This window comes from Trachurus japonicus, chromosome 16, assembly GCF_045865225.1.
Source record: "Trachurus japonicus isolate A0001 chromosome 16, Traja_1.0".
NCBI classification, from domain to species: domain Eukaryota; kingdom Metazoa; phylum Chordata; class Actinopteri; order Carangiformes; family Carangidae; genus Trachurus; species Trachurus japonicus.
Window position 1 is genome coordinate 13,689,474 of NC_140922.1, and position 25,376 is coordinate 13,714,849.

Consider the following 25,376-nt stretch of genomic DNA (forward strand, 5'->3'; position numbering starts at 1 on the left):
TACCTCAGATTCTCTCCGAGCTGTTCTCTGTAGCCTAAATCAATTTGCTTCTCATGTAGTCTGCATGAAACCGGAGTTATGATCACAGGGTCCTCTTCATCCATCATTCTTTATGCTTGGTTTCTGAAAAATACAGACATAATCTTTTGACTCAAAAATAATTAGTTTAGTTATAATGTAGGCTACAATGTCAGTAAATTTAATAAATCAATAGCTTTATGATGCAATAACACTACTAAACGTCTTGACCACTACCAGCAACACAACAATACAGCCTAATAATAATAGAAATTCCATAAATTCACAAATTACAGTGTTTCATGTGAATGTGTGGAATTATTACCGGTGCATTGTGCTTTAATATCCCCTTTAATATGCAAATATCTCCTTTCAGAGAGTCCATTTACTGATGCATGATGAGCAGCATTGTAATGTCGAGGTTGTAGGCCTATATAGCTACTTTTGTCTTAATCTCCTACATGAGCTCATCACAGCTCATCATGCTGCACATTGTGTAAAACACACACACACACACACACACACACACACACACACACACACAGACCACCACCACCTCACACACACATTAGGCTACTCCTCATGTCTTACAAATAATTTTTTTTAATGCTGTGATGTATTTCCTATCTTTTCTTATAAAATCCCCAAATAAAGTAAGTTTTACTGCCCTTTAAAGAAATATGTTAGGCCTAGCTATTATCTAATATTTCATCTGCTATCAGTATTAATATTAATAGGCTTGGACACTCAAATTAAATATTAGTTGTATTTTTACTTGCACACGACATTAATTATTGACCTTTTCTCAGAAATAATTGAACAGTATTGATGTTTTTCTGATGTTTGACTGTTATACTGGATGTTATAAGACAGTAACGACCTCCGTACCTGCCGAAATGGCCGCCGTGGCCACGCCCTTTACATTACCTGGCATTGTAACACTCCCTCGCTGCCGACACAGTCATAGCTACATGAGGAAGTGGGGGAGCTGAGTCTCTACAAGTCGCTACGGGCTGAGTTTCACGCAAACAAGTGGAGGAGTAAAAAAAAAAAAAAGGGGGCAAAAGAGAAACCCGTGGTGAAGGTCCCAGCAGCTCTGGACGAGGAGCAATGACATGTGCGCTGGTTTCCCTCAGGATCAGAGTGATAGAGCGACTCCATACGACAGCATGTCCTCACCCAAGACCTCAGTCTGTCTGCTGATCGTGTGTCTCACATGCATCGTCTCCACTGGAGGCCGATCAGGTAAGTTCAAGCTTCATTATTATTATTGAACAGAAACAGTGTGGTAGATCTGCTCTTCCTATATTGATCAAATATTGATTATTCCTCACATGAAAGGACAATATTCAACAACAGGAAGCAATGAGACGCTGTTGTTGTGCTGTTTGTTTATTTCTCAGATGTTATTATCCTGTTGTTTACTGCTGTGAGTGCATCTGAGTAAATGAAGTGGTAAGACAGGATGAGGATAAGGACAGTGTGAAGCTTTTACTGTTGTTCACGACTGTCATGAGCTGTTTTCTGTTGTGTGTCCAAGAAAATCTTCACACGTCCAGAGCTAATCTGATGTGTTTGTCAGATGACACGACAAACAGATATGTCTGTTTTGTCCACTAAGGACACATAGATGGACAGAGAAAGAGTAGGATTAGTGAGACGCTCAGAGTTGATTCAAATAGTGCATTAGGTGTTGGATAGTGTGTGTGGACATGACACTGTTTGCTCAGCACAGGCCTGGTTAGTCATAGAGGGAGCGAGGCCTTGTTAGTCATATTGACTTTGTTAACAGAGATTAATAAAAGCACACATTTGACTCTTTGTTAAGATTCTTACGTTACTCACGACAGGACGTGGTGATTTTTTTTTTTTTAAAACCTCTAAAAACTGTCCATCTCTGTCTTTTGTCCAGTGACCATCACCCCCGGCCGAGGGACCACAGTCAACATCAGCAGTACGGATGCAAATTGTATGTGCCTGGAGGGTCGCTCATCTAAATGTGATAGATCTTTTGTGTTCAGAGACAACGCTCCTGGCACTGTCATATTGAAATGTCCCACATCTAAATTCATGGTGGAGTTCAACCGCAGTATAGGTAAGGTCTCTCTGAGTGAAAATCAGAGGTGTTGTGAATGAAACATAAAAGTATTAAGATTACCTAGATCTGTTTGTGGATGTATTTGTTGTAAAATTCATGTTGATTTCCGTCCTCAGACTGTGACACAAAGCGGTGCAGTGGGAACATCGTCCACCCTGACTCTGACTCCAGTGCGCGTCCTTTATTGGATCTTAACCGCAAATTCACCTGGAACCTGAAGGCCTCGGCGCCGAAGGCCTTCAAAATAGATTTCACCAAGTCGGGTCTGAGACAGATTAATCCATCTGAGAGATGTGCAGACGGACACAGCTACACCCTCCAGGCCTTTCAGACTACAGGGAAGACGGCCGTAGGAAAATACTGCACATCGGGCCCCGTCAGTAGCGTTCAGATTCTGAATATGGGCAGCTTTTCTCTGGAGGTCCCGGCTGGGCAGGAGATTCGAAATGACCGGTTTGATGTGTCTGTTGGGGAGGAAATCAAGTGTGAGTTGGTTTGAATTATTTTTTACATCTTTAACAGCCTCTCTCATGTGTGCCCCTCCTTTAACATCACTTTGTTTCATTTACTTGTTTCCCTCCTATAGCTCTCGCCAAAATGACACTAACGTTACCAAAAGGGATCTCATCGTCAGAACTGCTCACGCCAAACTACCCGGATAGTTTCCCTGACGACGACGTGATGGAGTGGTACTTTCAGGTCCCGATCAGTCACAAGACAGACATTAAGTTCTTGAACCTCACGCAGCCAAGTTGTCGGAAGAAGGAGACGGCAGTGGAGTACCACAGCAAAGGGAGGTCGGCGGTCGTACTCGGTCTGAATGAGAAACAGCCGAGTCCAGACTGGGGCGACTTCACAATGACGTTGAGGAACTGCGAGATGGACAGAGGACGAACTGGTTCTCCTGGCCTTTCCCTAGGCGTGAAGGTGTCTACTACACGTACAAGTTCAACAGGTTTGTACCACATCTCCAGTTTATGTTGTTGTTTAGTTTTGGTTTCATCACTAACTTTTGAATGTTGTGCATTTGGCTTGTCAATTGAAAATATCTGAAATATTCATGAAATGTGGTGGTCAGATGTTTTGATTTGGATCCATACTGTATGTGTGAATCTAACTGAGGTGTTGGTTTATTTCTAAAGCTGATTTAAAGGCTCAAACGCTGATCAACTGCTGCTACTTGTTTATATTTACATATTTACAATCGATCAAATGATTGTTCAACATCAAAGAGATTTTTATCTCCGAAATAAAGCTGTCAAATCCAAATTCAATTCAAACCTTTATTTAAGCCTCGGAGGTTTCCCTCATTTGCAATGATGTCAAGGTACAACAACATAAAAATACAAATCAAACAAAGAGTGAGACAAAGTTAAAACATCTGGAGACAATAGCTACTTAGTGCTTCGTAAAGCAGATGCACACATGAGTGAGGTGGTTTGAGAGCAATGTCTTAAAATGTCCAGGAGGAATGAGAGTGTCAATCATGAGTATGTTTTGAAGATGGTTCCATGTGGTTGGTGCACAACAACTAAAAGCAGATTTTCCTAGTTCAGAGTGAACTTGTGGGACTTGAAGTGAAAGAGTCAGCTGAGCAGGTTTGGTAAGTTCCAGTGGTCCGGTCCAGCATGCGTATGGTGGTAAATGTCCAGGAAGGGCTTTGTGGATAAAAAGATAAAAGTGTATCGTGTGCACAGCACCAAACAGCAGACAGACGTATACAAAACACATTGGATAGTTCTGCTGCTTAAGGTATTTCTAGTAGTGAGTGAGTGGAGACCAAAACTGAGCCAAACGAGAATGAATATTGGACTTAGATCCATCAGGATCCATGATGAATCGTGACTCAGGTCAATGTTAATGTGGCTGTGTCTCTGGCGGATGTGTCATAAAATACAGTAACGTGTTCACAGCTTATTGATTAATTCACAACAGTTCAATCAACAGTTTGTTAGTAAATCGGCACAGTTTTGTCTGATCTGTGGACAATTTGTTAGTAATACAGATTTGAAATGAAAAAGAAAATAAATCTTTGCCTTTAAAAATCATTTTTGTGTCGATGAGTTGATTTTATGTGTGAAAGCAACTCAGGGAATGGTTCAGTGTAGGTGTTGTATAGGGGCTGTTGAGAAACTAGTGTAGAAGATAAGAAATGTCTCTCTCCTGCGTGTTGCAGCAGGCATGGGTATAAATAATCTTTTTTTCTTTTTTTTTTAATCATGTCACAACACGGCGGCTGTTTCATTAGTCAGGGCTCTAACAGAATTTTCCCCCCGTATTTTTTTTAACGGTGAGTAAGAGTGACACGGAGAGTGGGCTTCCTGATCTTTATCTGAGTCCTCAGGGTCTGATCTTGGGGGGAGCTCTGAGATTTCCTCACAGCTGAGTCATGACATGGCAGCAATGACACAAGCACTAGTGATCAGGGTGGGGTGGGGGGTGGGGGTGGGTGGGTGTTACATTCAGTCAAATCACCATTCAAATTCCTGTTTGACGAAATTGCGATGAGTGAGGGAGCGCGTGCCCACACATTTGCCTGTGTGCGAGACAGGATGAACGCTCACGTCTCTCTGACTGTTACTGTCTCTTCCAGTGTTGTGTAAGGTGGACCTGACGAAAGAGGGGGGGCTCTCTCTTTCCGTGGAGAAGCTGAGGCCGGCCTCTGACTGCCAGATGAAAGAAAACTCAGTGAGGAAGGAGAAGATCACAGTCACGTCCACCAGTGAACTGTTTTTCCAGGACTGTCTTCCTGAAGATGTACGAGTCACCGCCTCCAGAGTCATAGGTAAATCCAGATTCAACTTTCCTGGGCCTGGAGAATTATACCTCTTCATATTAAGATCAATATTTAATATCATCACAAATAATATTTGATAAAGCAGCAGAAATTTCACTTCTTGGAAAAAAAGTGCATTTTTAATTTAAAGGGATAGTTCACCCAAAATTCAAATTTCACTCATTATCTACCCACCCTCATGTCGACTAAAGGCTGGGAGAAGTTTCAGAGTCCTCCATGCCTTCTCTGAGTTACAGCGGGGCTCCGTGCAGCACTGCATGTCCATATGACGGTTGCGAATGGAGCTCACTTTTCTTCGTCCAAAAAGACACACCAAAAAACATCCAAATACCTCCACACAGCTCGTCTGTAATGTCCCTCCTTGTTCCGAAAAAAATTAAAGAAGTCTATGTTTTAAGCTTGTTTGTAGCGGAAGCTCCCAGTGTTGCTCTGCCGGAATCTCGCGCGATTTGCGGAGTCGTGAACTGGGTGTCAATGCAAATCGCGCGAGATTTGGACGAACCAGTAAGAGCAGTGCTGGGAGCTTCCGCTACAAACAAGCTTAAAACCAATACTTACTTAATTTTTTCCGGAACAGTTTCTCATGTTGGGGCTTCAATACAAGAGGGACATTACAGACGAGCAGTATGGAGGTATTTGGATGTTTTGGGTGAACTATCCCTTTAAGCACCACAGACTTGACTGACAGTGTTTGAATATATTTGAACTAGTTATTACTCAAAGTTTTTTCTCTTTGGAAGAGAGTTGGCCTCCTTATGAATTCCTCTTTATTTAAACGCTCTCCACTTTACCATCAGGGTGTAAGCAGCTCAAAGACTGCCCCAAGACTCCGGTCCGTCTCTCGCTGCCTGAGCTGCCGAGCTGCCTCCCCTTCCCTCTGAGCAGCATCACCTGGACTCTCCGTCCTCCCCAGCACGGCACCGTGGAGCTGACGTCTCCCAGCGGGCCCCTCAAGCAGGCGCTCCCCGGACAGCCGTGCAACGACAGCATCGCCATCGAAGTGGCCGAGGACGACGGCACTTCCATCGGGCACTTCTGTCCCGAGGGAGCCATACAGAAGATCCAAATCCACACCAACATGTCCGTCACCGTGGCCAGCATGGGGGGCAAAGCGCTGAGGACGTCTTACAAGAACGTGCTGGACGCCTGTTTCAAAGAGGAGATATCAGGTACCAACGAAGCCGCCTCAGGTGAATGAAATCGACCTCTGTTTTTCCGTGATGTTTCATCCTCTCCTCTCTCTCTCTCTGACTCACATTCAGAAAGGTACATATTCACCGTGTCCTCGAAGGAAGACACGTCCGTCCTCCTGGCCACTCCCGGTTGGCCGAAGGGAATGGCGCCTTACTCCACCGTCTCCTGGATCGTCTCCGTGCCGCCAGAGATGGAGGCGCACCTGATGTTCCACAAACTCACCCAGCCCAAGTGCAGCAACCGTCACACCAACATCAGGGTGCAGAGGGTGGGCTTCGACGAGGAGGACTACAGCCGCCGGGAGGACGAGGACGCCGAGAGCGAGCTGGTCGTCTCAAAGAGTTTCTACCTCAACATGTCCAACTGTATGCCCGAGACCGGAGACTTCAGCGTCATCACCAAGATCACCCTGCAGCAGAGCAGGAGTAAGAGTTCCACTTCTTTCACATCATAGATTTGTGGACAGTATTAGACTTTTTTTTTTCACTTAGACCGGACGACAGTTTCATGCAGCACAGACGCTACTGTTTATATTCCAGTGAATTTCATACTTCAGCCTGTACAGATCAATAAGTGTGTGGCAGAAAGTATCAAAGACGTTGTGATGTTGTTTTCTCCTACTCAGGACTTCTGCTGACCGTCATCCTGAGTGTGTTGGCTGCTCTGTTGGTCATCTTCGCCATCGTGCTGGCAGTGGTCTGTGTGGTGATTAGGTGAGAACTTCTTTTTAATATGCTGCGTTCAAAACAACCTGGAAGTCGAAATTCCCAACTCGGAAATTTCCGACTTCCGACATCATTGCGTTGACACCGCAGGAACTTGGAAGAGAAAAAACATGGATACCCGAAGGAAGTTTGGCATAATAGTGACTCATCGCTGAATACGAAAAATATATGCAGCAGTAAATGATGTTTATTTTGGAGGCAAATGAAGAGGAGAGGAGACGCAGATGAGTGCACATATAATGTTATGGCCTAGATAACTGTTAAACGCTATTTCCGTTACATACGAAAACCACAATTTCACACAATACAACAATCACAGCTTAATATAAACATATTTCATATACTGCAATAATACACAAAAAATGCATTAAAACCTCAACAAATAGAACTTTAAATTCTAACCGTTTAAGACAAAGGTCGCCATGTTTTGATGTTGTCGTGACGTCAAGTCGGAAAATCGGAGCTCTGAAATGATACCTGAGTTTTCATTTTTAACAACTCGGAGCTCATTTTTTTCCGACTTCCGAGTTGTTTTGAACGCAGCATTACACACTTAACAAGTCCGATTTTTTCGTCTCATAAGACAAAACGCTGCGTGTGTAACGTATATAACTCTAAATGTCTCATCACAGGAGGAAGAAGAAGAAACTGAATCCTCAGGTTTCTATCTACAACCCCAACGGCACCGTTTTCCTGCCGGGAAAAAGCTACTTCCCCAAAACACGTGAAGACAACGAGTCCCACGTGTACACCACCATCGAGGAAACTCTCGTCTACACGCACCTGCTGAAGAAGGGCATGGAGATCGGCGTGTACGGAGAGACCGACGTGCGCCAGCCCTTCACGGGACACGCGGACTCCCAGAAGCCGCCGGTCTCTAGAGACTCCGGCGCTGGCGACATGGAGACCGGCGTCTATCACCCGTTTCGGTACCCGTCTCAGCAGGGTCCTCCGCTTCCCGCCAGGCCTCCGAGTCTTCCCCTGGTGGACAACGAGATCTACCAGACTGAGGAGGACCGGAGCGAGGAGGAGCGCTCTCCCGATCTGGGGCCGAGGCTGGAGCCAGAAGGAGGCGACTGAGGAGAAGATTGGATTCAGCTTTTTCCTCTTTTTCACTTGACCTACTTGAACTTTGAGATATTCATTCCCTGGCATCCGTGTGATTACCCGCTGTTCAGCCTCGAAAGCCTTTTTTCTTCTCCTCCTCAGTGTAGTTTTGCACCAAAGCCAGACACAAAATAACCCTGCTGAAACCTGCCTGCAGCTGGTACCTTGTTTTATCACAGATGAAGACACATTTGTTTTGCAAGAAGTTTTTAATCCTCCACTTTATACCCTCTATTTTTGCTCACCATTAAGGGTTTAGGGCTATTCTGAGATGTTTTTATACATTTGTGGATGCCTTTGCAGGAGGACAAACCTGTGCACTGTTTACATGCCGGGGTTTTCATTTTTTATCATCAAACAACCAAATGGTGAGGACTCCGCTGCTGTTGCAATACGTTGCACTTCACAGCATCATCAGAACATCATGGCCTGATGCTGGCCTGTTATTGCAGGAGATTGCAACAGCGGTGTGTGTGCATGGAGTCCTCTCTGTGTAGTTTTTTTATCACTGCTTTCTCACCCGCTATGCAGACTTCTAGATATCATTACACCATAAATGTGCCTTACGGAGAGGGCAGTGCACTCTGCTAGTAAGAGGGAGGGAGTTAGAGCTGTTTCCAGCCAGGGATGAATCAAGATGAGTGGTTTTGTTTGTTTTTGGACCCATATGTCTGGACTGATCTGCTGCTGACTAAGTGATCTCAGGTCCTACAGAGACTTCTTTGTTTTCTTTCGATGATGTATGAGAATCACTTGCTTGCGTATTTTATTTTGCTGGTAGTGTCAAGGATCGTGGAGTCCTTCCTCCGCACTGCAGCGACATGGAACAAGAATCCCTGTTTGTTTGTCTGACTGAACTCTGTAAGTAATTACAGGTACGAGAGTTGTAATTTAAAAGCCTAATTGTGGTGAACGCTCAAATCCTTTTCATGTGTTATTGTTGTGAAGGTCTGAGTCAATGTGACGTAAAAGGTCATGGAAAAAACCAAGAGTTACATTCACCCAAGGATGTTTTGTTTTTGTTTTGTTTTGTTTTTCTTCAACTATGCTGTTAAGAGTTTTCACCTTTTCTGGGTTGGAATAATCACACTGTTTTTGAAAATATTTATGCAGACTGTTGACAACCTGAAAATGAAAATGTCTCATTTGAGAGAGAAAAATGTGTTTCAGAAAAAGTCTTAATTTGACATGTGATGTGAAGTTGCCTCCTGCAGTCCCTAACTTGAGCAGCAGAGGGGGCAATATTTAATGTTCTAATAAAACATAAAATTAAACAGGAACTGAACTAAACTTGTTTCAGAGCCATGTAAAGACTGAGTGCTGAAGGGGCCGAAGGGATGAGTTCATACTCCACAAATGACACCGCTTCTCACACCAGTGCATGTCCACATAACCTCTGTTTGGGTGGTGACCAACTGTTGTGAACGCCACAACAGAAACTCTGTTTTTATGAAACCTTCGGAGGATTCAAAAACTTTTTTTTTTCCAAGTCTTCGTTTTAGATTTACACTTCACACACTTTGTTTCCCCAATGTACATCCTCCTCCTTCAATTGTGAATTTACTTACATACCCTTGATTTCAACTGTCAGATTTGTAAAAATTTAAACAAAAACAAGTTTTCCTCATTGTCTTAAAATTTTCCTTGGCCACAGTGATGGATAAAACACGTCACCCATATAAATTCTATTGAAATCACCACCACCCTGTCCTCACAGCCGGTGTTGAGATCATTGCATTGGAGAAAATACACATAAATACATGAATCACTTCATCCAGTGTTTTTGAGTCTGATTTGGCTGCTTTTCACCTATGAATCACAACGGCCTTGCAAAATCACTGGGAGAAAAGCAACAATGAAGGAAAGGGAATTGTTAAGTATGTTCTTTTTTGTTTTTTATGAGTTGTTACATAAGAAATTTTTAAGGAGGTAATTTTCCACCATGGATGATTCTGCAAAATCTTTGGCTTTAGCAGGAATAAATGAAGAAGACTATTACTGAGGAGACACTTGTTTATTAAAAATATATAATATAGTATAAAAAGTATAATCTGACATTCAGAAATGAACATAAAGAAAGTGTAATAGAAAAGATGTTCATGACTTCTATAAGCAGATGTTATCGAATAACAAAGACTGGCTATCCAGTGGTGTTTACCTTGATGAATATCTGATATTGCAGCACATGAAAACACAAGTTTACTGAATGTAAAATATCATGTGTCTGTGAGTTTAGCTTATACAGTGACATAGTGTATACAGACCATTGGGTTGAAGTCAATAGACATCCGAATGGCTTGGTAAAGAAAATGTGAGCTAAATAAGAGACAGCATGTTCATTTTTTGAATGTATTGTATGATCATACCTGATAAGTTTTCAAATGTTCTGTGTTTCATTCTTTAATCCTGCTGCAGAGTCAGACAGTGCCTCTCAGACGATGTTGAACTCGCACACCGAGGCCTTTTCGGCTCGGCAGCTCTCATCAAACCACTTCCCGTTGGCCGTGGTGGAGAGGATGGCGCAGTTGTGGCCGCGCCCTCCGTCCGGCTGCAGGGTGATCTCCGTCTCCCAGTTCTTGAAGCGCACGTTGGACCCGGACTGGTCCACCCACTGGCCCTCGGTCACCATGTCGTTGACGCCCAGCCAGATGTGCTCCTCTGGGCCGATGCTCTGGCGGACGTAGCTGTAGAGCTGGTCGTTCTCGTCTCCTGTCAGGGGAGTGCCCAGGCTGCCTCCCTGAGCAATGCAGTCATCACTGGCTGCATGGAAAGTCTTCTTCACCGGGTTGGCCAGAAAACACTTGCCCAGGACCTTTGTGCCTTTCAGACAAACTGATGGGACAATTTTAGAGTCAGTGTGGTTCAGGTGTTGTTAGTCATCATCACTAAAATATGAAATAACCTGCATCCTGCTATTCTTCACTCTTATATTTCAGATCCAGCATTTGTAGTGTCCTGCACTATGTTATGAAAACCTAACATGTCGTTTGTGAAGCTATTTCTTTGCAGGAGTTATACCTGTTTGCAAAGCCTGCTGCTCTTTCAACAAGTTCAGCTCCAGAACAATGTCACTGATCTGTTTCTTCAGCTCCTCGATTGCAGAATTAGTTGCAGAGTCTTGGAGAGAAAACACAGAATAAATTCAGTCAGTTTTCACACAGCAGTTTAGTTGTGTGTTGTTCTGTAAAAGTCATGTCCTACCTACCTTTTTTCCCATTTCTTTTCTTTGAGGTCTTTTCTGTGGTCTGCTGGTGTGCACAATGCGCCAGCAGCAGAAGGCAAAACATCAACCAAACCCCTCTAGTCTCCATAGCACTTTGGAGCGAAAAAAAATCAAATCCACCGTAAAGACACAGTTTTGTTTCAGCACCAGAAGCGAAAGCTCCTCGCAGCTCTGAGTCCCCGCCAGACTGCTGTGTGTTATACACGCCCGGAGTGGCGGCAGAAAGTTGAAATGAGGAAATGTTATCTCAGAGAGAACAAATGTATTACAGATGTTTAACAGCCGTTTGTGTTGCTTTTGAAATGTTGAAAGGAGGTGGATGAGAGGGCAGGATTGTTCTGTGTTTAACAGTACTCAGACAAGCATGACTCTGCTTCCATATGTTTGTAAGATGCCAGTAAATCACAGGAGGCCCTTATCTGTCCCTCACAGTTTTAACATTTTATCATATCTCTCTATCTGTGCCGGTTAATAGCAACAACTATTAAGTTTCCACATTTTCAGACATGTTTTCAAACTGAACTGTGAACTTAACCCTTTGTTTACCCTATCAGAGAATCTGTTGTGAATGATTGTGGGACCAGAGGTTTGATGTTTTTAGAGTCCACATCTGGATCTCCTCAGTGAGCTGGCGGAGGTGCAGATGACACATGGCAGACTTACATAATGAAAGAACACTGTTATGAAGTTCATATTTGTTTGTATTTCGTCTCTCACAGTCAGACCTGAACTCTGTGTCAGTCATCGCTGACGGCAACCAGGAAACTGACTGCTCAATATGTTCAGTTGATGCTACTTTCAGTCACTGTCTGAGCACACAGCCCACAGCCAAGCAACACATTCAAGTGATGCAATGCGACTTTATATGTAAACACTGGCTAATAATGCACATTCGGTATTATTACACCCAAAAACAAACAGCTAAATTACAGAATAGAGGTATTTTTGTAATTTTTACATCCATACTACAGTTTCACAGTTTGGAAATCACAACTATATATATCCTCCTGCTGAAATACAATAATTTAATTGAGATTCTTCCTTTACAGAGGTTGTCGGACTTTTATAAATCATGTCCAGCTAAGGACTGGAGTCTTATTGTCATTGCTGTTGTTTTGTCTTGTGTAGTTTCATTTTTTCTGTTATATAATCAATAAAATAGATGCAGACAGACGAAGTGATGTTATCAATATATTTGAAATCAAATATTTACAAAATAAACGAACAAAGAAGCCAGTTCTGTAAGTCAGAACAGTCATATCACATTCACTGAAAATAAGTCATTTATAATGTACAAAAAGTTCAGGCAACGGCAAAGGCAGCTTGTAAATCCACACAAGAGTTAACGATGCCCAGTCACAGTCGTGGTGTTCGCTGTCCTGTGCACAGCAGGCACGTCCACGCTCAGCTCTCCTGATTCAGAGCTCGTGGGCGTCACAAAAGTTCAGACAGTGCATGGGTCACAATTCGTTATTCACTGGAGTGCATAGTTAGTAAGTTAATCAGTTAATTTCAGTCCAAACTACATCAGCATTTCACCTCCCATAGAATAATAATGATGTACAACACAAGAGAGTAAACAGCGCACAGTCTGCAGGTACGTGGAAGACTGCGTAGAATTAAATAAAGTTTATGCACATTCATCTTGTGTAATGTGTTTGTTATTACTCTTAATTTCCCTTTGAGGAAAAATAAAGTTTTACATAATTTTACTCTTCGGTTTTTATAGTTTTCATAAGTCACTATTACTGCAACTTCTGTGTTCAACGTGCTTTGTGCATTTGTTGATTGCTCAGTGGATAAGAAGCACTTGAGATTAATGCAAAGCCCTTTGTGTCACAGCTTTGCTCCTACTTCTAACCAACAAGCAAAACACAACAGTGCAGCTCCAGTGCTGGTTTATCACTCTGGGTATATTTCTTAAATAATTTATCATCTGAGGAGTTCTTTTTTTTACCCCCACAGTGCAAGAAAATTCAAAACACTGAAAAGAAGTCGAACGTTTTCACAGGAACACGCAAGGTTTGCAAAATGACAACACCCATCTTAAAATAAATACAACTAAATTAAGAGCACAACACAATTATATAGACACATTTTTGAGGTAAAAACATGCAGGAATAAATTAAGTGTGCTTCATGTAGGCAAAAAAAAAAAATTACAATGAGTCGCCTTCATCTTGTTACCATGGTAAACTATCAGAAGCTTCTTGCAGGGTATTAGGCACCATCACCATCCCTCTGGTCTATGTTGGGCAAAGCACTGCAATGACAGCAGAGATGAATTAAAGCGATGAAGCCTCAGTATGAGTTGATATCAATAAAACAAGTAGGAAACAAAAAGGAGGGAAAACAAAAGGAATAAACACCTGTGAAAAAAATCACAGTTTGACCACATCAGTTACAGACGGATAAATATGTGAAGGGAAATCTATAGCATACAGTAAGTGGGGTGGTCTGAAGGATAAAGATTAGCAGGCAACTAATAATACTCATAAAATTGTGTTTTTAAAATTAACTTTGGGGTTAATGGAGCGCTACTGAGTGTGAGTCACTGTGAGTCTAGACACTGACAGGGACGAACCACGCTGCAGCCGGTCCGCTGTGTCACTGTGTGGGAGAGGGGGAGGGGGAGTGGGGGGGGGGGGGGCACCAGGGTCAGACTGCACTACACTTCAGTGGCAGAGAGGGGGCGCTCTCCCATTGTGAGTGACAACACCACAACAGTGCACATCAATACAATGTGAACCACAAACCTCTCCGTCCATCGCTCACACCACAGCTAGAGAGTGTGAGGCAGGTGGAGAAAGAAAACATGAAGGGATGAAAAGAGAGAACGTGTGTGAAAGAGAGGACACACAAAAGAAAGAGCTACACTGTTTTTGGCAAGAGACACTGAAGGGACATTATTTAATTTTTATTTTTTAAATAATTATCGAAAGCATTTTGCACTTTTTATGTTTACTTCATAAAAATGTGGGAGTTTTTTCTAATTTGGTAAGTAGAGTTGTAAACGTGTTTCAACGAGTTGCCAGCCAAACACAGACAACACCAGATTAGTTATATCATTTTTGAGATAACACAACACCTGAGGCGACCAACTGCCTTTAATGCACCAGTATGAACTGCTTTCAAAGCAGCACCTACAACTTGACCAAACCTGCCCAGACAAATGAAGGGAGTGACCTGTTTATGTTTGGATGGATGGACGACCTGTCATTAACATGCGTCTCCAGTGATCTAATCACATGTTGTCAGCTCCATGTACATAAGTGGCTTTAAAATGTATCTCCACATGCATCTTCAGTGACTTCTTGTGATCTTTTAGTACAAGTTTGTACATTTTAAAGGTAAGAAACAAATTTTAACTCGTAGTAAATGCATGAAAACCGTAGTATTGCAATGTAAATATAGATGATTTATAGTACGATAGATGGGTCCAAACATGTCAAACCAATTCATGTGCTCCTTTAACTCTGCAATCACAATTGATCAGTCATCATATAACCCGTCAGTGCAGACAGGGCCGTTGCTAGGAATTCTGGGGCCCCTGAAAGAATACTAAAGTGGGCCCCTGACTTTTCCACTTTTTTTCTTAGACTACGTATGTATTATCATTTTTTATTTAGCCTACTTTGTTTTGATGCTAATGCAGCATTACTATGAGTATTAGTCAGGGTCTTATGCAGAATAATTCAGTCATACAAAGATTAGACTACTGGGGTTTTTGTGGGCCCTACTGGACGCTGGGCCCCTAGAATTATCATCACCTTTCTCCCCTATACAACGGCCCTGAGTGCAGATACAAAATCTCAAACCACCAATTTCTCCAGTGTAAAGACTTTTTTTTTTAACTCACCTTTGAGGATGTAGTCTGTTAAGAGCCCAGGCACCTTGTCACTGTCGTCTCTCATGGCGTGTAGAACTGAAACATAGAAGATGAACAGGAGCGGACGGATCAGTCCCAGCCACTGGAAGCCAAGTGTGGTCGATACACGTGATGAAGAAACTTACTCTTGGTCAGGATCTGGAGGTCGTCAATAGAAGGAGGGTGTCCCTTTTTCTCATAAGGAATGACTGTGGTTAAATACTGTGAAGCATTGTGACAAAGTCAGTCAGAGAGAGAAATGAAATGAAAGGTACAACATCTAATGCTTTACTTTACTGAAGTGTCAGATCTGGTTAACTGCTTTGAGGAGGGAGATAGCTGAGATAAAGTGAGTGTTTCTGAGGGATGGTATTCCCATCAAAGAGTATATTTTCAGTCCAGAAAGCAGACAGTAAAGAGAGAGAAAAGGGAAGTAACCTGTCTTTCACTGCACCCACTCCCAAAAGTTTGCCGGAAGCTGTTTTGAATAACGGAGGAAAGTCCCTCCATGCTGAAGCGCTGAGTAGGAAGGAAGGAAGTGAAGCAGAGAAACAGAAGAAGAGAGAGTAAATCAAAGAAGGGATTTCAGGAAAATGCAGTTTGCAGGGGAATGACGTGACAAATGCAGCAAGAAATGCCGGAAAAGAAAGATCTGAAGATGTCACATAACCAGGCTGGTAATGTGTCAGGATGAAGGTACTAACTGATCCGAGTGTTTTCTCAGCGTGGCCCTGTGACGTCGCAGCGCCGGCTTTGAGCTTCTTCTTCTTCTTCAGGAGTTCGCGTTGCTCCTTCTGTCGGTTTTGGACATCGATGAGCGCCGAGATGAAACTGTTCTTCACCTCTTTTTCAAAGTCCAGCTCGTCCCTGAGAGCCAGCTGCTGCACCAGCTCCTCCGAGAACCTCCTGATGTTCGTCTCCATCTCCTCCAGACGTTCATTCAGCTCCGCAACACTGAGGGCCCTCACCCCTGCGCCGCAAACCGCACAAAGATCACACGTCACTTTATTTTACAAGACATCTTAGGTGTAAAAATGCTTCTCTAAGTTCAAGCTCAGTGTAAAATGATGAAACTTTGGTGCACAGTTTGTGTTACGTTTATTACAAAAAAAGGACAGGCACAAATTTAATTTTGGGGTAAAAATCTTGTGTATGTGTCTGTGAATATTCTCATTCACCCAGGTTATCGTTATCTCTGGGCAACAGACTGAATCGAAGGCAACTGGACTTGTTCCTAGACAAATACAAGTCCAGTTGCCTTCGATTCAATTTGTTGCCCACAGATAGTCTTGTGTATGATCTTTGGAAATCGCCTTGACAGAGGTCTGTGCTCGGAGTGCCCTTTCAGGTTTGTGTTTTTCTTACTGTCAATAAATCCCATGAAAATCCCCAAACCAACAATCCCTTGGTCAATCTCTCTGGACTGAGCCCCAAGCCCATTAATACTGCAGATGCAAATCTTTAAAAACACACCACATATTTTTTTTTTTTTAAACAGACTAAATAATGACCTGAAACAGCTCGACACTGTTTTCTTCCTCTTTAGCAGATGTTACTCTAATAGGAGCAACCGGTGCATTTCCTAGGGACTATTTTTAGCGGAGGATTAACAGGCAGCAGAATGTGAGTGTGACTCTATGGTCTGTTTTTAACGTTTTTGGACAAATGAGCTCTATGCCACAAGAAGAATAATCTATTACTGTACCAGCTCTTTATGGTAAGAACTCGCTGTTCATGATATTTATTTTTTATGCATTCTCAGAGTTAGAAAAACAAAATATCAAGAACATATCATGAGATAATGTTTCCTGATTTTGATATGAGGCCGATGTATGAATAACAAATGACTTTACGAGAACACATCATCACATTGATCCAGTTCATTTAGTGCTGCAACGAGGCATCACGATGCATTGATACCTTTACATTGATTACATATCACACGTGTAATAATACTGATTATTTGTCCTGATGGGAGGATACTCACTCTGCTCATAGCTGGGGCTGCTGGTGGACCGCTGGACGTCCAGCGACAGCGTGGAGAGGTCCGACTGAGAGGGGTCGTGCTGCGCCTCCATGTCAGGCGAGTCCTGCATCATCTCCTCTATCTCCTCGATAACCTGAGAGAGCATGAACAGAGAGAGAGAGAGACAGAGAGGGAGGAGAGAGAGAGATAAGCACTGGAATACCTCATTGAACATCAGTTATTAAATCAGGGATTTCAGCCATGTTAAGCTGCTGCTCTACATTTGAAGGCTTGACACAGTGCTGACTGATGACAGGCCAGACTTTATGTTCATGTGCAAAGTAAACCTACCTGCTCCGCTGTGAAGAGGGGCTCCTCCGCCAGGCAGGAGACGATGATGGAGTGCATGTCCAGCTGCTCCCTCAGCTCCTCGTCGTCGGACAGCTCGGCCGCGACATCGCTCTTCCTCTGGCCAGGAACAGGAACAGAGGGAGGGAATTTAATCAAAGCGCTAAACCCCCCGGCACAATGAATATTTGAGATTTGTGAGATGAACAGAGGAGAGATTTGGCATGATGGGAGGAAGGGAGGGAGGGAAAGTGGGACAGGGGTGGGGATGGGAGGGGTGGGATGGGATGGATCACTCACAGTTTTCTCCTTCAGGTTGAATGAGGGGACGTGGAGGGAGCAGGTTCGAGACTGTTTCCAGTCGACCGGCATCACCTGCCCGTAGTTACTGGTTAAGGCGTTCCAGATCCTGTGGGGAGAGGAGACACAACAAGTCTCAACAGACCTTTCAGAGCAAAATGCTAAACTGACACTTACCTAATATAACTATCATCACCATCATCATCATCATAATTACAAACCGCATCCCATTTACCGTTAACAACGCTTTTCTTGTTCCTTCAGGGGGGTGAATGTGAATGTTAGAAGATACCACAATACAAACCTAAAAATCGTGTCCACAAATGTATCACAGTCAGACTAAACAGTGTTTATGTGGAGGCCAAATATGACACACTCCTGTAATCCCCAACATTGAATCCTATCAAGGTGAAAAGGCCCCATGATTAAATTTTTGTATCAGAAAAGCCCAAATCTGCAGGATGGTGCTTTCTTCCCCTCCTTTTTCTTTTTTTCTTTCTTTTTTGGAACAACACATGCCAGTGTATGAATGTTTAGGCCTACTGTATTTATATTTGCTATAGTGATTTAATGACTATTTAAAACTAACTAATAAACCCACTGATTGTCCACTAAACACACTAAAATCTTTGAAATAGCATTGTGTGGGTTTGACAAACCACATCCTCCCACTGCTCAGGTCATTTATGACTATATGATTAAATATAAAACATGTGCAATAAAACTGGTCTCCATATCAGCTGTAAAAACAACAATATTAGTCCACTCATATCGGCCAATATTAGTTTACAAGCGGTTTAAAGGCAGATCCTGTCCATATCAGTCTGTTTGTCTGAATGACTCTGTAGAAACTGTTGTTTACACGTCCACAGTGTGTTATTGTCACAGTGGATTAAAGCAGACCTACATTCTGGGATGTAGTGGCTGTCTGTCTGACCAAACATGGCTGTCACATCATTGATTGGTAATAGCCTCACTGGTAGATGCTGCCTGATCTGACCCTGATCTGTCCCGCTGTAGCAGCTTTGATATGATGATCAAAACAGTGAGTGGTGCTGAGCTGAAGCCTCCACATCCACACACCCCTGAAATAAAACAACACAGGCACAAATAAACAAACCAACAACAACACAACACACACTCACTCGTCTTTCTCCAGCAGCGTGTCCTCGTTGATCGCACTCACGGGAGCGATGCTGTCCGTCTCAGCGTTGAAATTGTGGAAACACGCGGATAACTTCTCATCGAAATCGTGCACCAGGTCCTCCATGGACCGGAAAGCCCCGGGCTCCCCCACCGGGGAGAAGCTGTTGTCCTGCAGCTCCTCATCATCCAGGAGGAGCTGCTGCACCGCCGCTGCTGCTGCTGCTGCTGCCGCTGCTTCCCCCGAGGCGGCGGCGGCTGCTCGGCCTTTCCGCGGCAGCAGCTCCTGCTCTGATACCATGTTCAAACCCCCCGGCTGCGGCCAGTCGTCGTCGAAATGTGCGATCGGTGCGGCCATAGCCCGGACCGGCCTAACAGCTCCGGGTCAGAGCGGGATGAGCAGCGGGACTGACAGGCCTCAGCATCCTCCCTCCCTCCGCCTGCTGCTGCTCTGCTCCGGACAGACAGAGGCTGGCTGCACCGCCTGGCTGCACCGGCCTGGCTGCCTGGCCCACTAGCGGCCACTGGCATCACAGCCACTCACATCACCCGAGGGCAGCACAGCGTGGTGGCTGCTACACCCAACTAACCAGTCTGTTTATCAATAAATAGCCTATATTGTTATTCAAAAGCAACAAAAAACAAAACTATTTTAATGTATTTCTTTAATCAGTTAGTGAGGTTCGGGTTATTTTTTAGCTTCTTATTCTTCTTTTCGCTGGCACAAAAACAGTCGTAAACTAAACATGTTTCAAATACAAGCAACAGCACATTAGGCCACTTTACATCTGCCAAAATGTGTGTGTGTGTGTGTGTGTGTGTGTGTGTGTGTGTGTGTGTGTGTGTGTGTGTGTGTGTGTGTGTGTGTGAGAGAGAGAGAGAGAGAGAGAGAGAGAGAGAGAGAGAGAGAGAGAGAGAGAGAGAGAGAGAGCAGCGCCCTCGTGTGGCCGGTGACGCACGAGCCGCCTTGTATCCGTCGCTCCCTCGTTGCCAGTGGTAACGGTCTCCAAACAAACAGACGGTCCGTGCTGTGAGTCTGGTCTTATGGTCTTGAGTCAGTCCGGGACACCAGGTCGAGTTAAACCAAACCCGCAGTGTCCCGTTGTCCTGTCCCGTCCTGTCCCGGGTAAAATGAGCTCACCTCTGTCGATGCTGAAGAAGACGAGGCGCGCTCCGCTGCAGGGCCCCGGGGACGAGCACAGGTGAGTGGACACACAGGTACAGACAGAGCTCAGCTTTTGTAGCTAAAAACAAGTTGTAAGTTACAAAAAAAGTCATTTTCTTGTCTGTTGACTTCAAGTAAAATTTTTTTTATTTTTTTTAAAGTTCTTCTCTTGCAGCTGGATTGAGTGTCCACCCTCCTTTCAATATAATTTTGAACATTCAACCAAACATTTTTGTGTAGAACAATGATAACGCATGTGAAATAGTTTCGTCATCATACCACAAAAAGTACAGGAGTATTCAATGTTTATCTTAAACCTTTCTAATGTTTTTTGTTTGTTTGTTTTTTTGCTGGGTATATTGTGTGACCTGCAGGGCCAGAGCTCAGGTGCCTTTCAGGAGGAGTCTGATGAAAGGTAATATAGGGCTGCTCAGGACTCACTGATAAACTACTGATGACAGACAGGTTACCAAAACACACACAGGGGTAAAGAAAGTCACATTGTGCACTCAAGTAAGGGGAAAAATAGGCTGTAAAAAAAACACATTTACATTTAAAGAATAATGAGGAACTGCAGTTAAAGTAATAATGTAATTTTTTTTAAAAATCCATAAAATGACTCACTATACATTATTATTATGTTATGTTGTTAGGCTGCATTATTAACAATTAATGTTTTTAACTATTATTCAAATAAATTAAAAGATTGAAATAATGACGAAAAAATAATTAGAAAATCGTTCAATTTACTATTAAAAAAAAGACTTACTTAATGGTTTCCCAATAATGTTATGTTGATAGATTTGATTGATTTCAGCAATAATCCAATATTGTGCTTGATCATTTACCCTGTGACAACAACATGATAATTTTCTAAGCTTCTCACATGTTTAATATGGAAAATATAGATTTTAAAAAGTTGTATTGTTGTATTATGTATTTAATTTTTCAGAATTTCAGGGAGCATTGGTTGATGGCGATGAAGATGATTCATCCGATTCAAATCCTCACAAGTCCTCTCCCTCTGCAGCCAGTGACGCCTCCACTTCAAAGTCCAAAGCTCCTTTCAAGAAAGGTGCAACTTCATATATTCATTCCAGATTTTATTTTTTAATTTGTTGTTAATAGAAACGTAAGAAATGTAACCCCAAGTCTGATAATCAGCTGCGCCACCGAGCGACTTTGAGCTCATGTCTGCCATGATGCGGAGGGTGACCCTGCTGGAGAAAAAAATGAGAAGCCAAGCGCAGGAGATAGAGAACAAGGTGAACACACACACCTCCTGCAGATGAATAATAACACAATAACACAGTAAAACACATCTTTCACGCCTTTACTGTAATATATGTGTGCTTCATTCTTCGTTCTAAAGAATAAAAAGATCTCAGTTTTGGAGAAGAAGCTGAAGGACCGGAAAGAATCAGGTAATGGTTTTCAAAGTGTACACGGCTGAGTTTGATGACATGATAATAGACGTAGGATGACTTTGTCTGTGTGGATTCAGACGGTGCCGACGATCTGGGCAGCAAGGACGATCTTGAAAGAAGGTGCCAACAGCTGCAGAACAGAGTGCACGAAATGGAGGCAAGTTGAGTCGAGTGATTTCATTCATGTCTTTCTCCTGTGATCACAACACAACATACTGAAGAGTGATGGTCGCTGCCCCGCAGAGCTTTCTGAATGACTACGGTTTGATCTGGGTGGGAGAAGGGGAGACCCACGACTCAGAGTGTGAGCAGACACAAAGTTCAGGTACCATCGCCTCCATCTGCCCTAAGCCTTTCTAACTAACATTGGCCTCACACGCAGGGTCGCGATTCTGATTGAAATGATCCCTAACATGTTGTATATCTTTCCTCTGCAGGCACCTCCGTGGTCAGGCCTTTCCGCATGAACTTCGACCATGTGCTGCAGAGGATTGCGGAGCTGAACATCCTTGCAGGGGAGGGGGAGTCTTTTGTAAAATCGACATCCACGGGGGCACAGCTGGCAACCAAGGAACCCATCCAACTGAGGCTCTACGGCAACGGCATCGTCATGTTTGATGGTCCCTTCCGCTCTTATCAGGAGCACAGCACCCAGGTTTGCAAACTTAAACTGCACAAGAGCAAAAAATACCTTCAACACTTCAAACTAGAGTCTTTGATGATGGTTCATGTCGTCTTTTCTTTGGTGTGTGCAGCAGTGCATGCAAGATCTGATGGACGGGTATTTTCCATCTGAGCTTCAGGAGAGATTTCCAGAGGGCGTTCCTTTCGAGGCGAGTCTCTCGTTTTTTTCCCCCATTTGTCTGTCGACGGATGTGCAAATTGTTTACAACTAATCTAAAAAGAAAAACGTACTTTGCAGGTTCATGACAGACGAGACGAGGAATTCATCTTCAGGTTACCGTGGGAGAAAGACAAGTCATCAAGTGTCCCCCCAAGTGTCTCTCACATGCCTGGTCTGTCCTGCAGAAGACAATTTGAAGGAAATCTTTTATCTTCATTGTTTTTACTCTCACATTGTCTTCTGGCTCACACACAGGCAAGAAGCTGACTGTGGATCAGTTCCTGAACCGGCTGCCCAAGGTGGTGGTCAAGGCTGGTCGAGTGATTGACATCAGGAACTCGCTGAGAGCAACCCTGCAGGTGAGAAAGCAGAATATTTCAATAGCACGATAGTAAGCATAAGCCCTGTGTGTGTCTGTGTGTGTTCTTGTACATGCTACGTTGTGAGGACTGGAACAAGTTTTTAACCAACAGAGTGAGGACATCTTTTGGAAGTGAGGACATTTTGGCCGGTCCTCGCTTTTTCCAAGGGCTGTTTGAGGGTTAAGACTTGGGTTAAGACGTTAGGTTATAATTAGGTTTAAATTAGGTTTAGAGTAATGGTTAAGTTTAGGCATTTGTTTTGGATGGTTAAGGTTAGGGTAAGGGGCTAGGGAATACATTATGTCAATGACATGTCCTCACAAAGATAGATTTACAAGGATGTGTGTGTGTGTGTGGGTAAACTCAGATGACCATCTAGTCTGCTGAATGTAATGCTCATCATCTAATAATCTCTTTGTCTAGGGGTCGCCTGATGTTCACACCAGCGACTCAGTGGTCCTCATAGACACAGCAGCACTGCAAGCAATGAAGGAGAGGTACTATCATCATTCATTACATAATCATTCTGATTTCTTTTTTTAATACCATGAATCATGACACATATTTTAGTGTGGGAGATCACAAGCATTGTTCAAATCTATAGAAATACCGGTAAATGTGGTTTAAACTGTGTGAAATGAAATGATGCAAAGATTGAGTGTTTTTTTTTATCATTTTGATGTAAAGGCACAACCATGGGAAAACATACTGGGGTTTAATATGTAACTCCAACCATATAGTTTATCCAGTTACAAGATAGCGTTATGGATAACATGCAAATCATTTTCTAATGTGTTTTAATGTAAAGGGTTAAAAGGACCTAAATCCAAGTAGGCCTACACACTGAGTGATGTAAAGGCTGATTAAAATCCCTTTTTGGCAACGATGACTGTCAGTCTAGATTGTGGAGATTACTGTATGCACTGGCCTGAAAAATAGGGCAGGTCACCACGGACAACCAGCGCTCCTTCGCTCGGGATGGAGTCCAGAATTCAGATGTGTGACCTCCTTGAGGAGTCCAAGAGCCGTTAAAGATGTAGTTACATAAAGGGTGTTTGATTTTAAGGGGTCAGATTTTAACTCAAATGTATACAGCAAGTTTTTATATCATCTGACAGCTTTTGTGTTCCTGTCACTTTTACACTCAGACTGCAGACGTCCACCTCTGACCGGCCACCGTCACCTCGTGATGTCATCACGCTCAAGGTGAAGTCTGAGGATGGGAATCATACTTACGTCTTGAAAATGTTCTCCTCGGAGACAATCGGCCACCTGCGACAGTACCTGGACAAACACAGGTGAGACGGCGTCCTCCTGTCCAAAGTTATCTCTAAGCTGTCTGCCAACAATTTCTCACTGGTTGCATGCATTTTTTAAAATATTACAGAGGCAGTAGGCTCCCTGGTTATGACGTCATCAGCGCTTACCCACAGTGCCGATACGATGACAACGGCAGGACGCTCCAATCATGCGGACTCGTGCAGAATGCTACTCTGCTGCTGCATAAGAGACAAAACCCTCATCCGCTGACTGGAGTCACTCAAATAAACCTATAGAAACATCATGTATGACTTGTAAGATACATTTTTTCATTCAATCTTTTTCACAGCTTACATTGGTCATAGTCAGAACATTAATAATGGCTGTTCTCTTCAAGTGCTCCAGACGGGACCCTGAAAGTAAAGCAGCAAAATGGAAATCAGTCGTCAATAATCTTATTTACCCACGTTATTACTTCTCTGTCAACATGGCGTTTGTCAAAAAGGCACACAACACTTCAGTGACAGAAAGTCCTGTTATCAACCCACGTGTGGATACCGGTTGCCACTCGTGTCACACATGATTATGATACCAGACAGGCCTCAAGTTTTCGATTTTCATTAACTCCACCCAGATCTAATGCACTGAAAAAAACTGTATTATACAGATCAACTGCAAACTGGAATAGACTTCCAGATTATCTAATACTAAATAGTAATGTTTTTTGTTTGAACAGGAGGCTTAAAGGGACAACAAGGAGTTTTGGAAAAGCGAAGCGTTTTCACACTACATTTATGAGCCTCCGCGCACCGTGAAATTCTTTGACCGGCGCAAGACAGACTCATGTTTTCATTCATCAAGAATTAAAGTCAGAGGTTCGAAGACGATCACATACCGTCGTAGTCCCAACCATTAATGGCGATTCGGCAGCGTTATTCTCATGACTCGCCACAAAACCGAAAGTAAAGAAACGCTGGTCGACTCGACCAGCATTTCCACCACCACTAATAATAACAAAATAACGTTAGGGACAAAACGATGTATTTATCGAAAATGGGCCCATTAACAAGTGTGGGTAGCGTAGATTCATCCACATTAACGTGAGACTTTTTTTATAACCAAATAGAAACTCCTCGTTGTCCCTTTAAAAAAGCTGTTTTGGGTAAAAACTTTTTTTTTTTTTTTAACCTTGAATTGATTTTGACTTTTATTTTATGAGAAACTGATGCTTTACTTTCTTGTTAACTGTTAATTTAAAGATTTTTTTTGTTTGTTGGTCTTGCGGACTCCAGGAAGAATAGTCTTCACCATTTTGGCAACTTTTGGGATCCAATTAAGGATAAACAAACAAACACTGATCAAACTTTCCCTTCAAATACTTTCTTTCAAAAGTCAAATCTGTAAATCTCACTGCTGCAGAGGTCGTTTGGATCATTTCTATGTGGTATGAGAACAAGCATTGTTACGTCACTCCTCTGAAACATGATGCTTCATGTTACTGACGAAAAGAGTGGAGCATTTTTTGTGGATCG

General features: G+C 43.1%; 4 protein-coding genes across 7 annotated transcripts; 2 read left to right on the plus strand and 2 right to left on the minus strand.

Moving 5' to 3' along the window:
- Positions 1 to 972: 972 nt before the first annotated feature.
- Positions 973 to 9,936, plus strand: cdcp1a (CUB domain containing protein 1a). Its single transcript, XM_085801706.1, has 9 exons — positions 973 to 1,263; positions 1,931 to 2,113; positions 2,233 to 2,601; positions 2,703 to 3,071; positions 4,710 to 4,901; positions 5,711 to 6,082; positions 6,176 to 6,532; positions 6,733 to 6,820; positions 7,465 to 9,936. Exons 1-9 carry the CDS (start codon positions 1,134 to 1,136, stop codon positions 7,910 to 7,912), a joined length of 2,508 nt encoding a protein of 835 aa, XP_085657832.1. The 5' UTR covers positions 973 to 1,133; the 3' UTR covers positions 7,913 to 9,936.
- A 2-nt stretch (positions 9,937 to 9,938) lies between these two features.
- Positions 9,939 to 11,483, minus strand: clec3ba (C-type lectin domain family 3, member Ba). The gene is made up of 3 exons (XM_085801707.1): positions 11,145 to 11,483; positions 10,958 to 11,056; positions 9,939 to 10,771 (listed from the first exon to the last, which is right to left on the minus strand). Exons 1-3 carry the CDS (start codon positions 11,248 to 11,250, stop codon positions 10,371 to 10,373), a joined length of 606 nt encoding a protein of 201 aa, XP_085657833.1. The 5' UTR covers positions 11,251 to 11,483; the 3' UTR covers positions 9,939 to 10,370.
- Positions 11,484 to 12,340: 857 nt separating this feature from the next.
- Positions 12,341 to 19,212, minus strand: fez2a (fasciculation and elongation protein zeta 2a). Of its 3 annotated transcripts, XM_085801710.1 has the most exons (10): positions 18,789 to 19,212; positions 17,644 to 17,752; positions 17,347 to 17,463; positions 17,017 to 17,149; positions 15,734 to 15,999; positions 15,468 to 15,548; positions 15,176 to 15,251; positions 15,021 to 15,086; positions 13,918 to 13,943; positions 12,341 to 13,424 (listed from the first exon to the last, which is right to left on the minus strand). In XM_085801710.1, the coding sequence occupies exons 1-9, from the start codon at positions 19,142 to 19,144 to the stop codon at positions 13,933 to 13,935; spliced, it is 1,215 nt and encodes a 404-aa protein (XP_085657836.1). In that variant the 5' UTR covers positions 19,145 to 19,212; the 3' UTR covers positions 12,341 to 13,424; positions 13,918 to 13,932. The 3 variants fall into 3 exon arrangements, with proteins under 3 accessions (XP_085657836.1, XP_085657835.1, XP_085657837.1); XM_085801709.1 differs by lacking the exon at positions 13,918 to 13,943; XM_085801711.1 differs by lacking the exons at positions 13,918 to 13,943; positions 15,468 to 15,548.
- Positions 19,213 to 19,900: 688 nt separating this feature from the next.
- Positions 19,901 to 24,148, plus strand: ubxn11 (UBX domain protein 11). Of its 2 annotated transcripts, none has more exons than XM_085801712.1 (14): positions 19,901 to 19,988; positions 20,326 to 20,366; positions 20,904 to 21,026; positions 21,116 to 21,216; positions 21,324 to 21,375; positions 21,456 to 21,535; positions 21,622 to 21,703; positions 21,816 to 22,033; positions 22,134 to 22,211; positions 22,301 to 22,394; positions 22,478 to 22,581; positions 23,008 to 23,081; positions 23,733 to 23,882; positions 23,972 to 24,148. In XM_085801712.1, exons 1-14 carry the CDS (start codon positions 19,918 to 19,920, stop codon positions 24,138 to 24,140), a joined length of 1,437 nt encoding a protein of 478 aa, XP_085657838.1. In that variant the 5' UTR covers positions 19,901 to 19,917; the 3' UTR covers positions 24,141 to 24,148. The 2 variants fall into 2 exon arrangements, with proteins under 2 accessions (XP_085657838.1, XP_085657839.1); XM_085801713.1 differs by having other exon boundaries at positions 21,456 to 21,498; positions 21,600 to 21,703.
- Positions 24,149 to 25,376: the final 1,228 nt, after the last annotated feature.

Bases quoted from the DNA above. Each gene is read 5' to 3' on its own strand.
- fez2a (XM_085801709.1), bottom strand. From the start codon at position 19,144: ATGGCCGCACCGATCGCACATTTCGACGACGACTGGCCGCAGCCGGGG. The intron at 17,753-18,788 runs GTGAGTGTGTGT...CTCTCCCCACAG, and splicing joins ACGCTGCTGGAGAAAGACGA to GATCTGGAACGCCTTAACCA. The intron at 15,087-15,175 runs GTAAGTTTCTTC...TCTATGTTTCAG, and splicing joins CCTCCAGATCCTGACCAAGA to TTCTACACGCCATGAGAGAC.
- ubxn11 (XM_085801712.1), top strand. From the start codon at position 19,918: ATGAGCTCACCTCTGTCGATGCTGAAGAAGACGAGGCGCGCTCCGCTG. The intron at 21,217-21,323 runs GTGAACACACAC...TTCGTTCTAAAG, and splicing joins CGCAGGAGATAGAGAACAAG to AATAAAAAGATCTCAGTTTT. The intron at 23,082-23,732 runs GTACTATCATCA...TTTTACACTCAG, and splicing joins CTGCAAGCAATGAAGGAGAG to ACTGCAGACGTCCACCTCTG.
- clec3ba (XM_085801707.1), bottom strand. From the start codon at position 11,250: ATGGAGACTAGAGGGGTTTGGTTGATGTTTTGCCTTCTGCTGCTGGCG. The intron at 11,057-11,144 runs GTAGGTAGGACA...TTTCTCTCCAAG, and splicing joins GAAAAGAAATGGGAAAAAAG to ACTCTGCAACTAATTCTGCA. The intron at 10,772-10,957 runs GTATAACTCCTG...TTGTCCCATCAG, and splicing joins GCAGCAGGCTTTGCAAACAG to TTTGTCTGAAAGGCACAAAG.
- cdcp1a (XM_085801706.1), top strand. From the start codon at position 1,134: ATGTGCGCTGGTTTCCCTCAGGATCAGAGTGATAGAGCGACTCCATAC. The intron at 2,602-2,702 runs GTGAGTTGGTTT...TCCCTCCTATAG, and splicing joins TGTTGGGGAGGAAATCAAGT to CTCTCGCCAAAATGACACTA. The intron at 4,902-5,710 runs GTAAATCCAGAT...CTTTACCATCAG, and splicing joins CACCGCCTCCAGAGTCATAG to GGTGTAAGCAGCTCAAAGAC.